Source organism: Anas platyrhynchos, chromosome 7 (assembly GCF_047663525.1).
Source record: "Anas platyrhynchos isolate ZD024472 breed Pekin duck chromosome 7, IASCAAS_PekinDuck_T2T, whole genome shotgun sequence".
Classification (NCBI taxonomy): domain Eukaryota; kingdom Metazoa; phylum Chordata; class Aves; order Anseriformes; family Anatidae; genus Anas; species Anas platyrhynchos.
This window is the reverse complement of record NC_092593.1, coordinates 14,360,937-14,373,514: the sequence shown is the minus strand read 5'-3', so window position 1 is coordinate 14,373,514 and position 12,578 is coordinate 14,360,937. Positions and strand designations below refer to the sequence as shown.

At 46.8% G+C, this 12,578-nt stretch overlaps 1 protein-coding gene across 9 annotated transcripts in view; it reads right to left on the bottom strand.

The window, feature by feature from the left end:
* The window catches only part of GLI2 (GLI family zinc finger 2), a 189,244-nt gene that overhangs the window by 19,853 nt on the left and 156,813 nt on the right, over positions 1–12,578 (bottom strand). For all 9 annotated transcript variants that reach the window (XM_027461189.3, XM_072040761.1, XM_027461186.3 and 6 more), the window contains 4 exons: positions 10,452–10,653; positions 7,889–8,102; positions 6,284–6,397; positions 2,697–2,828 (listed from right to left, as the gene is read on the bottom strand). In XM_027461189.3, the coding sequence (XP_027316990.2) occupies positions 2,697–2,828; positions 6,284–6,397; positions 7,889–8,102; positions 10,452–10,653 (662 nt within the window). The remainder of the gene's footprint in view (positions 1–2,696; positions 2,829–6,283; positions 6,398–7,888; positions 8,103–10,451; positions 10,654–12,578) is intronic.

The following is a 12,578-nucleotide window of genomic DNA, read 5'->3' as shown; positions in this document are numbered from 1 at the left end:
ACCCCCTGGTCAAGGCCAGGCACACATGTTGCGGCTGGGGACGAGCCTTTGTCGGGGTGGCGGGGCAGCGTGAGGACACAGAAACTCGGGAAAACAGAGCAATCTGCCTTCATGGCCCTACTTGACTCCAGCCCCAGCATTTTGTGTGCCATGACTGAGTCCTGGGGACAGGGATCTGCTGCCTGGGGGCACAGGGTCTGCCCAGGGGCAGGAGGAGGCGTGTGGAGCTTGACCATGTGTGAACACTGAGAGCCAAAGCCCCATGCCAGGACGATGGGGAGAGGCTGCAGCATGCAGCTGTGGATTGGGTTTCAGGTGGGTTTGGGGCACAGCTGCCTATGGTTCTGCTTTTATAACGTGGCATTGGTGTGAGATTTTGGCAGAGATCTAGTAAGCTCCTTGGGAGACCTACGGACACAGTAAACCACGTCCAGACCAGACTGGAAAGATATGTCTCCTGGCTCTGTTTGTGTGGGAATCTGACTTACAACCAAGACTACGCACAGCAGCACGAGCAGGGAGCATATGGGCTCGCCTGTTGGGTCCCCCTTGGGCCGAAGGAAGACACATTTATCGGAGGGGGCCTGCAGCCCCCCTTCAGGAGCATGAACTCACTGTCTGGGCAACATCTGCTTCCCATCACGCAGCAGAGGAGCAGTCACACAACTCACCACACTTCAGCTATGCTGCTCCCATCAAACTTCTCCCATCGAGCTTCTCCCATCGAAGCCCCACCTGGCCTGGGACCTTCCTTGGGCTTCTCTCAAATGTGTGCAGCCTTCAAGACTGGAGAGTAGTGGTGGTGCTTGCAAAAAGACACCCTCATTCCTGCTGCTCCTCTCTGACATGCACTCGTCCCACAAGCACGTTGCCCACTGCGTGTGCAGAACAGGCTCTGCATGCCCAGGTACTTTGCTCTGCACACAAACAAGTGTTTTTCCACGCATGGTGGGATGCCACCTTCTCAGAAGTTGGCCCATGACATCTGTATTTCATTTACATGTGTATTTTGGGCATCCCAAATCCACAACCCCGTGTTGCTAGTAATCATAGTACAGAAGCCTCCATTTTTATAACCATCCACATTTAGGAAAATCTTGAACATTCTTTCAAATATTTTTCTTTGGGTTTTCTCTGGAAATAAATTGTGCTGAGCTGCCTGGATCTGCCCTACACTTTGCTCTGGGCAGAGTTAATGGGTTCGTCTTACAGCTGAGAGGGAAATGCACAACTACCGCTGGACAAATGTGAGACCAGCCCATCTGACAGGGCTGCTGTGGTTTAACTCCAGTACAGCAACATCCCATGGCACGCAATGTGCAACCCATTAAACAGAACCCCCTATTGCTCATTTGGCCCTGAAAACATTTTCCAGATCTGTCTGTCCTCAAGGAGTTGTTGCCCTGAACCAGTGACTTCTGGCAGGGGTGGGCAGGTGCTAACCTTAGGTTGAAGAACAACAAATGCCCCCAAACGATCAAATGCCCCAGTCTCTCTGGGCTAAGGCAAAATTTGTGTGCAGAGCTTGGGAGACCAGCTCAAACTTGGTGGCATCTAAACCTGACTACAATAAAACGAAGATCTACAATAAAGGGTGAGAGCAGATGTGAGCTTTGTAGAGCTTTGGAAAGAGGACTGCAAGGGAATCGCACATGTGTGGCCCCGGCAGGCTTGGAGCCACGCTGAGGCAAGCAGCAAAATGCTGAAGGGGAAGCAGAAGACAGCGGCTCCTGATGCAAAATGTTCTCCATCCATCATTTTGCTGCAAGCAGCGTGGTTGCTGGGGCTGATGAATTCCTGGCAGCTCTAGGCTGGCTTCAAACAATCAGGGCTCACACCACAGACTCAAAATGAGGACTGGGCTGAGGGCAGGATGGGGCTCTCACACAGATCATGTCTGATTTCTCGGGGATTTGCCTTGAATTTGAGGGATTTGTCAATCCCAAAAGCCAAAAGAAAACGAAATGGTGGATTCCCAGGTGAAGCAAAGCACACAAAAGGTTCTAGGAATTAATTAGAACTGAAAATCCGATTAATGACTTGGTTTGGAGATCCTTCAGAGAGCAGTTTTGACACCGGTTTGGGGACATCACTGTGATTATGGAAGGCTTATTTCTCAATTTTAAAAAAATCAATCCACTTTCTCTATTTCAGGCCCTGATGGAGACACTGGAGTGTGTCTCCAAGCTCTGGAAGTGCCCTATTTTTGACTTCAGAGGCAGGGAGGTGGGAAGGATGAGCTAGGCAGGTCAACAGGAGCATGAAATGCTTTCATGCCTTGGCCAAGGACTGAGGACAGCACAGACTGTTCCCGGTCCACAGCTGGTGTAGGTATGTGGGGTGGCTCATCCAGTGAGCCCAGAGAAAAGGGGAGGTCTCAGTCCCCCTCCCCATTTTCTGGTCAGGTCTTCTGCACGGAGTCTTCTCTTATTGGGTTGTACAAGAGGGAGATCAAAATGCAGCCTCAGCAGCTGGGAAAAGAGCGACGTCAAATAATCTACGAGAGGCTTCCGGCAGCTAAATTCCTCGGGGAGCAGCGACCTGCTTTGGCAGTGTTTACACACTGTATCTCTGATTTGCACCTTTAGTAGCTCCCTGAGTGAGCTCTGGCTGTACAGCAGCTAGTGATAAAAAATGAGGACAAGTGCACAGAAACCCAAATTTATCGCTGGGGTTTCCTCCCAGCCATTACTCACATGGACGAGCTGCTCTTGAGTGTCATATTCCTTTGTGCACCCTTCCCAGTGACAGTTTGTCTCATAAATAACCTCAGGCTCCTGTTTACATTCATCCTTATCTAGATCTTCTTTCAGGTCTGTCAGATGCTCCTGCAACACACAACAGTGCATTGTATAAGGTGAACTTCTTTCATCTGAATTCCTCTGTCATTCATAGATTACAGGGCAGGTACCAACTGATCACTAAAATGTGGTAGCAACACAACATGCTTGATTACAGAGAAATAACGAGTTACAGAGTTTTGGCTGAAATGGATCGGACTTAATAACAAGACATGAAACACCCCAAAGCCATGGTTGCGATGGTGCTTGGCTCCAGCCAGGTCATGAGCAGCTGCAGGAAAGGCTGGAGAAAAGAAAAGGCTGGCTTTTGATGTTTGGTTTTGTCCTTTTCTGAAGCAAAACTTCTGATCTGTGAGAAGCAGGGAAATATGAGCAGGAAGCAATCACAGAGCAGCCAAAGTTTTGGGTTACCGCACTCACCTGACATACGCTGGGGAGAGGCATTCTATCTTCTGCATCTTTCAACAGATGGAAAATGATGCCTAACCCTTACCCAAAGATTTATGCCTCCAGGGCACTCCACAAGGACAAATGTTGAGCCCTCAAAGCACTCCTCTGGAATCAGCAAATTTGGGAAGCTTGAACTAGATCCCGTGATGAGTGGATTGCAAAGCAGAGCTCCAGGGGCTCTGGCTCCAGTCTGGGGCCCACTGGGATCTTCATAAATAAGTTAATTTAATGCTTGGCATGCTGCGAGCTCTCTCCTGAACTTCTCTGTCTACCCATTTCCTCAGTGCTAAATGAATCACTTTTTTTTTTTTTTTTTTTTTTTTTGTAACAGCCTGGTATGAGGATTAAAGCATCAGCATCTCCACAACAGTGTAACACACAACAGAAGTGCAAATTGGTACAAGTCAGAGGTAAGGACAAAGGTCACTCCTACAGACAAGGCAACCAGCAGCCAATATTGACCTGGGAATACCAAACCTTGCTGGTTTTGACCCCCTTCATTCCCTTTCCTCCCAGTTACTATCACTGTCCAGCACTGAGCATCCCACCTCTAGGGCAACTTTAGACAGGAGCATCTGGGGTGACAGACCCCATTAGTTGCTGTTCCTCATGATCTGATGCTCCAACTGGCCCCGTAAGTATTCAGCCACAGCCAGATCCATCTCAAATTGTCTCTGACCTGCCCAGATGGATCAATTTGGCTGCCATCTCCTTCCCCATCAACACCTTCCCAGAACCTACTGAGGGGCTGCAATGATTAATGGCTTAATGGCATTCTATGGCTTGGAAAGTGAGATGTGCTGTATGAGTTCAACAATTTTCATTAACTAGCTCATGGCACACTTACCAGCTGTGACTTTTCAATTCAACAGTTTAGATATGGAGAGGAAGAGATTTGTTTTAATTAGCTCTTAATCTAAAAATAAAAAACTTATTGCAAGGTGGCTCTTGGGACAGGAAACTGTAGTAATTCACAGAAAGACTTCTGGTGATTCAAAGTACATAAGAGCCCAGAGAAATAGTCTGAGAAAGTTCAAACAGCAATTTCTTTTTCCTGCAATTCCTATGTGGCTGAGCTGTGAACACTACCCTTGTTGAAATGTTTCTTTTCACAGAAAGTGTTCTCTGAAAAAGTGAAATTTCCTACTAAAAATCTTATTTTGCCAAAATGTTTCTACTTTCCATTGGAAAACCTTGAATTGAGACCATTTTAATTTGTTGAAGAGGATCGACATGTTTCATTTCTGGCTAGTTCAACATTAATCTGAATTTACATTGGAGCTATCGTGGTACCATGAGCACAGTAACTCAGGTCCCTCATGCCTGGCACTCCACCGTGTGCCACAGATCTTGTCTGAATTACATTTTTTATAGTGTACACCACCATGGGAGATACTGTCTGGCCAAGGATTTTAGACACCCAAACCACAACTCACATGAAGCGTTTCCAATACAGCATTTCCAAAACAAAACACACACACACATGCTTTTTTGGGAATGGTTGAGCTTCTCACTCTGCAAAAAATATATCAATCAGTAATCAAGTTTTCAACAGAGTCTCCAGCAGAATGGAAATCCCCAGATTTAACAAGTAGCTGTCACTTAGACCAGCTGAAAAGGAGACACCCCCGACATTCAGTCTTTTAACCTGCTCTCCTTGCCAGGAACAGACTGTCTCCTACCAGGCACTTTCCAATAATTTCCCAGTCAATACTGAAATGCTGCAAGATGTGAAGTCTACATTTCCCTTGGGGTATTATTCCACACATCTCCTCATTAGGAACTAGTAGGCTACCAACGCACATTTTCTTTCTCTTAATTTTACCTTGTTATTCTAATCAAGCCTCCTTGTAACACTTTAAACAATCCCCCTCCTGCTTCTTTCGGTGCTCATTTCGCATGGGACTCCGGGGATGAAACACTGAGGCAGGGCTGCAGGGGAGAGCCAGGCTGGGCTCTGCAAGCACTCCCTACTGTTGGGCACACACCTCTCCAAATTGGAGCAGAGACAAGGTGGATGACAGCTTCGAGAAAGTGGCTGTTCGTCCCACAACTCCTCTGCTACAGATGCTTGAGAAAGCAGGTGATGGCTTTCAGATTTTTTTCATTTGCTGCAGGAAATAAACACGTGGCCCTATTAGCCCTGGTGGTGGCCAGATTGGTTTTTTGGGGCATGTGCTTTTGCAGCAGTGTGTGGATGCACTCCTAAACTCAAAGCTCCAGAGAGATGCCTCTTTGCCCTAATCGTGCTGACTACAGCATGTTTATCTTTCCCTGATATGCTATCTTCATCAATTTTACCAGCCCCCTGATGACTGCACACGTTGCTGTCCCCATGCATCATGCTGAGACCTGCTCCTGAACCAGGGCAGACGGAGAAATTTGTCATCAACTCTTCCATTCGCTTGACAATAACATGGCCTAATATTTCATGAAAATGAAGTGCCCAGAGCACTCCTGATAGTTTACAGTTGTGATAAAGGACGGTCAGATGGATACTGTCAGCCATTAAACAGTTTGCAATCACAGAGCTCTGGAAAGAAAGCAAAGGGCTTTGGGCCCTTCTTGGTGTCAAACGTTGTGTCACTGGTGTAAAGGATGTTGCTAGGAGCAATTCCTTGTTGAATCAAGAAGTCCTTTTTTTGCAAGCTTTCTACCTACATGCAAGATTCCCTTGTAATCTATGCTTGCTCTGAGACACCAATACTGCTTGCTTTGCAGCACAGAAAACTCAAACATCATTTTTACAGTTATCATGCATCAAACATTCCTTCCCTCCTCCCTTTGCATCCAACCACAGCAACAGCATGCTGAGTCCCAAGCACACATTCGAATGCTTCACTCACTCAAAGCAGCTCTGCCCTGTACTGTGCTGGGCTTTCTGCTTCAAGAGACACCCACCTGCCTGGCACACTTTGATGCTTTGCTCCCAGCTGCATCAAAACATGCCAAGAGTATCATTCCCGAAGACAACAAGACCCTGCAGCTTTTCTGCCTTGGGCCTGTGACACTTGTCACACCAAGAAGGTTACCTGCGTGGTCGGGGATGCTGGAGGCAAGCCCTCAACTTCGGTCTTGACTTTGCTGCGCTTGTTAATTACTGGGTTGACGGTGCTGCTCACAGCTGACTCACTGCTCTGCTTGCTCTAGGAAGGAAAACGAAGCAAGATGTGGCACTGATGAGAGACTCACTGCAGCCCCCAGCATTGTTAAAAGATAAATATAAAATCAGCCAAGATTGAACTTCAAGAGTGGCTGGGGACAATGGCGTATTGGCTTGCTGGCATGGGTTTCGTGTGAAAACTAGCCCGTGTGGGTTTGTGCAAGGCAGAGAGGGGAAAATAAAGGGCACCATCAGTTTCTGCAAGCTCACCAGTGAGCTTGGCTCTTTCAGAGCAATCCAGTCCCTGTCAAATCCATCAAAATGTTATGCAACCCCCACCCAAGCCATGATTTTATTTCTCAATGTGATGAAATGATTTGTTGAGAAAATGAATTCCTGGGGGGAGTGGGGAGCTCTGGTTACATGTGAGGGCTCCGTCATGCTGGGTGCATGAAAGGCTATGTGTATATTTTGCTAAGCTCTTAAAAAATGAGAACAACTTCAAGAGAAAAAACTATCCCATTGTATATGCATAAAATTGGAACATTAACATTTTAAATACACTCTTGCTAATTGCTCAAGATTGGTCCTGCAAGTTATTAAACAGAGGCATAACTCCTGCCAGCCACATTATTTTGGTAGCCAGTTTGTAAGAAGAAAACAAAACCAATCAATCAAATAACCTTCAATAACAAACAGAGTTTGCAGTGCAGCAGCCATGAGAAACCCTAAAACAATAAACCAGTCTGAAAAGTTCAGTATAATACAACTAAAACAACAATTTGAAATGGGTGTGAAATGAGGTGAAATAAGTCTCTGGGGAGAAAACCAATTGCAATTTAAACTTCCAAGGAATGAGTATGGGAAGGGAAAATGATTAAAAATGTGTTAGACGTGTTCACTAACCATATGCATGGGGAGAGTATGTGCACACACAGAGATGTGTGTGAGTATACAGGTATTTGCATGGACTGGGTGAGGTGTATGATTTCATACACATTGTGGCATTCCTCGTTTTCAAAAAATGGCCCTTGATTTTGCAAAATTTATGAGTAAAAACAACAGCAGATACACAATGAGAAGGCCACCTGACTACTGAAAAAGAAGGAACAATATGTAAAACAGCTAGAGGTCCTTGTAGGATGTGCTTATTTGCTAGTGAGAAAAGGGATACAGTACTTTAAAACTATCAGCGTGATTCATGTTAGTAGGAAAAAGGAAGGAGGGACTGGTGAAAGAACAGACAAGGCTTGATTCACAGCATTCATGTGCTTATCTGGCAAAACCCTTCAGCGTGTGCCGAATCCCATTGATTTCAACAGCACGTAACACATGTTCAAGGAGATTTGCTGCCTGAGATGGTCCTACATATCACATTTAGTGCTCTGATGGATCTGGGCCTTTGGGTCCTGCATAGGTATTTGTGTGCGTGGGTGTGCAAGGAAGGTCGGTGGGCCACTATTTGGCTGTGACAGGTCCAGAAATGCTTTGTCAGGAGGAAGAAAAAGAGATGTAAGGCGAGAGCCACCCCTACCTGACTGGAGTCGGAGATGCAGTTGCTGTTGCTGCTGATCTGTGCTGCAGGAGGGTTGACGGAGATGACCGCCATGTGCTGCCGAGGGGGAAAGGTGGGAGACGGCTGGATCAGGGGAGGAGTGTGCCCGAAGGCTGAGCTCAGGCCTCGCTGCTGGGTCAAGATCTGCTGGTACGTCACGGGGTTGATGGGGTGGGGGAAGCTGAACGCGGGGCTGCAGCAGTGGGAGGAGGAAAAATGATGAGGAGCTATTTTAAACCATGTTTATCACTCTGGCTAACAACTGACTCCACTTTGGCCAGGACTTCTCAGAGACTCCAGGAAACTGGCTGCAGTGTCCCAGCTAGATGCTTTAATGCCACAGTAGGCCTGGCAGTCTGCTTTACTGCAAAGACAACCTCTCTCTCATGAGTGCCTCAACAAACTTTTGACCCACGTATCAGACTGACCATAATTTCTTTGCTTCCTATGTTTAAAAACAGCCAAAGCCCTTGGCAGGGAGTACAGGACACATCTGGATGCATCTTTGCAGCCCTGTGGCTCCCAGCTTTTCCCAGGCAGAGCTATTCTGCAGGCTTGCAAGTCTGGGGTTAACCCCACCAGGCTGTAAAACCCCAGCGTCACCTGGCTCAGCTGGCAGAGATCACAACAAGCCATTTAGCACTGTCCCAGCCATGTAGTTTGCCCTGCATTCAGGTGAGGGGTGTGCTGGCTCAGGGGACTGCTAAAGTATGTCACCCGCCATATGTAGGTCACTGGTTCAGCTCCAATCTAGGTCAGCAGTGACCAGAAACACTACCAGCTCACGGCTGCTCGGGAGCTAGCTGGAGGCAACAGGTTGGAGCCAGGGTGCAGTGGCCAGCAGCATTAAAAATGAAGCTCTGCTTCTGGAAACACAGATTTCACCCCCTGGGATTTGTCCCCTTGACAGAGATGAAGGAGCACTGGAGATGTGGTGAGTATCCTCTGCTCCCCTTACTCCAGACAGGTGATGCACAAACTGTAGACTCTCAGCACCCAAACTGATTATTTGACACCTTTAAAACGTGGCTGCCCCAAATCCTTACCCTCGTGGCATTTTTAATCCTGTCACTAAAACTGCCCATGGTGCAAATACTCAGAGAACAGGGTTATTATTAGCAACACACCTTATTTCCAATTCTGTTTTTAGAGAAAGTATTCATTGCCAGTGACCATACAATTAGTATTTCACTTCTGAAACAGTTAATGACAACTTGACCAGAAGCCTAAAGGGCAAAAATCACTACAGTGTTAAAGAGCTCTGGGAGTTAAATACATGCTGCAGTAAATGAGGTGTGATGGCAGGCTGCTGCCCAGCACCGTTGTGTTACAACAAAGTCCAGAAATGACTTTCTGAAGTGTAGCTACAGTCTAGGTCTGAGTGGGTGAGAACAGATTTCATTCCTGCCGTTAATGAATTGTTAAAAATAATATTAAGTCATTTCATCCCAAATCGCTAACAGTTATCCCATTACATACATAACCCATTTTACAATTCCTGGCATTTAAGATATGGCTTTAGAACTCCAAGAAGAATTTAAAATTCATTGTTATTACTCGATTACACCCTAAGAGGTCAACAATTGACCTCTTTAGTCCCCAGGTCTGACTCTGTACTCCCCAGGCCTGTTGAAAATACCAGCTGCTACCCTGAAAAGCTTGAAATCTGAGTATAAGATCAGATGCTACAGGTATGTCCAATTAAAGACAGGGAGTGACAGGAGCAGAAAAGTAGGATTAGCAGACAAGGAGTCACTATTTTTTTAAGTTAGCATTATGTTAGACTATACAATTTCTAAATGACACTGACAGATAAAGTAACTGATAAAATTAATATAATAGTTACTAATGGCAATGTCCCTGACTTCCCCTGCAAGTTTTACAAACTCTTGCTTTGCAACAACAATGTTAATTAGAACTAACATATTTAACAGTTAAGTAATAAAAAGAATAATAACATTGTGAAACTTGGGTTAAGCAATCAGGGCAGGAATTGACAACAGTGAGCTGCCTAGTGTAAGTGCTTTTTAATTAAGATTTGAGCAAAACTTTACTCAAGGGCTTAGATTCTTTTTTTTTTTTTTTTTTTTTTCAAATGTGTTTTTAGAATTAGGCTCTTAAATCCACCCAGGCAACATTTTTTTTTATTTTAAGAATGTGAGCCAATAATTTCAAGAATACTTTGGGGGCAATCTCTTAAATCAGAGGGGTTTCTTAATCAGTTGAGCTATGCACAATGAGCATTTTGTTAGACAAATTTATTCTCCATTTCTGCTTGCTTGCAAAAAGGCATGATCATACTGTAATTACTGGAAACCTGGTAACCAATATTCCCATCCAGCAACCCATCCCCTCTCCCCCAGACATTTCCAAGTACTCTTTCAGATGCAAAACCAGAGGGGGCTTGGATTTAATACACTATACAGCCCCAGTGCACAGGAGAGGTTTTGGGGCAGGGAAAGTCTCCCTTGCTGGAGGGGACATCACTCCTCCATTTGGGGGACACTTACACAGCGAGACTGAGCCGCTCCCAAAGTGTTACCTTATTGTCCCAGCAGATAAATGGCCATAGGAGCCACTCGCTGCAGAGCTGCTTCTGGAGTTGTTAATGTATGCCACAAGGGAGTTTGGGGAGGTCCTGATCATCGTCTGGAGATCAATGCTGGCATCAGACAGTGGGGAGATGGACAGGGCTCGTTTTCGGCTTAATCTCGGAGTCACCCGCGGGCTTGAAAACCGGGACACTGCAGGAAAGAGAGAGGAGAGGAGAAAAAAAGCAGAAAGTCAGACAAAACCAGCACGCTGCTCCCTTCCTGCAGCCAGGTGAAGGGAAAGAAATGCCTGGTGGCTGAGGGTGGGTTTGGGCAGGTGAGGGGGCACCTCCCAGAGCACTCCCTCGCTGTGCTGGGGGCAGAGGAGCTCTGGGATGGGCAGTGGAGGGGGGCTGAGACTTGCTGCTCTCGTGCCTGCCACGGGATGTGTGAGAAGTGCTGTGGGCAGCAGCTGTGCTTGGGTGGGAGGTTTCCTCTCTGCTCGGTGCCGAGTGACACGGGTCAAGCAGCACGGCAAACGCTGGCGTGCTTCGTCCTCCTCAGAGGATAAACAGAAGCCTGTCAATCATCCCTTTTCTCTGGCACTAAATTAACTTGAAATTAAAAGGGAAAAGGCCCCAGAAGATTTCTGTGAGCGCAGCCGTTCCTGTTGATTTGGTGGCAGGAGGAGGCCAGCGGAGCTGCACGTCAGAGCCTGGGTGACCCCCAGAAATGGTGAGTGTGTTGGGAGCAGGATGAAAGGAGTGTGAGCACAGTGCTGACCACCCAATTAATGAGGGAGGAGAGACTCCAGGAGCCCCAAAAGTAAATTAAGAGTTTTAAGAAAAGCAATTTGGCAGCTCAGGCGCAAAGTTCAAGCTCTCCTCCTCCAAGGGGACCTGCCAGTGCCTGGACCCTATTAGCAATTGTCAATCATTCAGGCATGAAGTCATTTTCAACCCTGCCAGTCCCATTTGTGGATCTGCAATACACGGCAAGTTACTGCTCTACTAATTTGGCTTCCCCCAGTGTTTCAGCATTGCTAACTGGAACGACTGACTTCATCCCGAGGAAACTCTGCCCAGGACTAAATCACCTGCAAGTCACCGGGTGGCGCGGATGGGACCTGGGCAACATCACAGTGGTCCCCGAGAGCCAGGTCCCAGCTCTGGCTCCTGGCCAAGCCCCAGCCCTGCCTGGATGGGCTCATCCCTCCAAAGCAAGGAGAGCAGCCTCCAGGGAAGGAGCCACCTATCTTTAAAAAAGATTCCTAAGAGTAAAAATATGCCACTGGGCCATGCTGTCTGGCAGATGATCCCTGTCCTTCACCCAGGTGAGTGCAGTGCTGTATTACTACCTGTTTTTTCCAGCAGTGGTCTCCCCAGAAAGCTGCCCTGCAGGCTTGCTCTGGCTATATCGTATTAAAGCCTGTGAGGGAAGAAGTAACTTGCCCAGACAGGCAATACAAGTTATTTTACTCCAGACAGTCAGAGGAACAGATTTTGGTTCTGTATCACCAAACACAAGCCAGCACTTTGCAGGAGCATGAATTTTCTGCCCTGCAGATAGTGCTGGTACAAAAGAGGGTGAATTGGCAAAACGTACCCTGCTAGCATGACAAAAGCGTTCCTGGATTTGTGTTGGCTCGCAGAAGTTTGTGCCACCATTTTCCTGACATCAGTGGCTGGGCTTCAGTCTCCCAGCGCCCACATGAGTCACCCATGTACTTAAGTGGCACCACCATTACCATGCCTGAGTGCTGTGCAACTGATGGGATTTAGTGCCATTGTCCCCTCGCTACCCTTAATGTCCCTCGCTGCACAAGTTAAGTGACTTGCCCAAGGTCACCCTGGACAAGGTTGGACTTCCAGGTTGGTACTTGAACCAAGCACTCTTGTGATTCTTGTCCTATGACTGAGAAGCCTCAAGAATTGCTGGCTATGATGCCTTCACTGCAAGGTTAACAATACTGGGAACTTCTCCTAAAGATCAGGTTGTTGTATATATGCTAAACCTTTTCTTACAGTATTTTGTAAAACTACATTTTCCAGCTTCATGGAGCAAAGAGAAGCTGAAAAAATGACTCAAAGACCAGGTACCAGACCCAAAAATCACACCGCGGTCTACAAAATCACCTT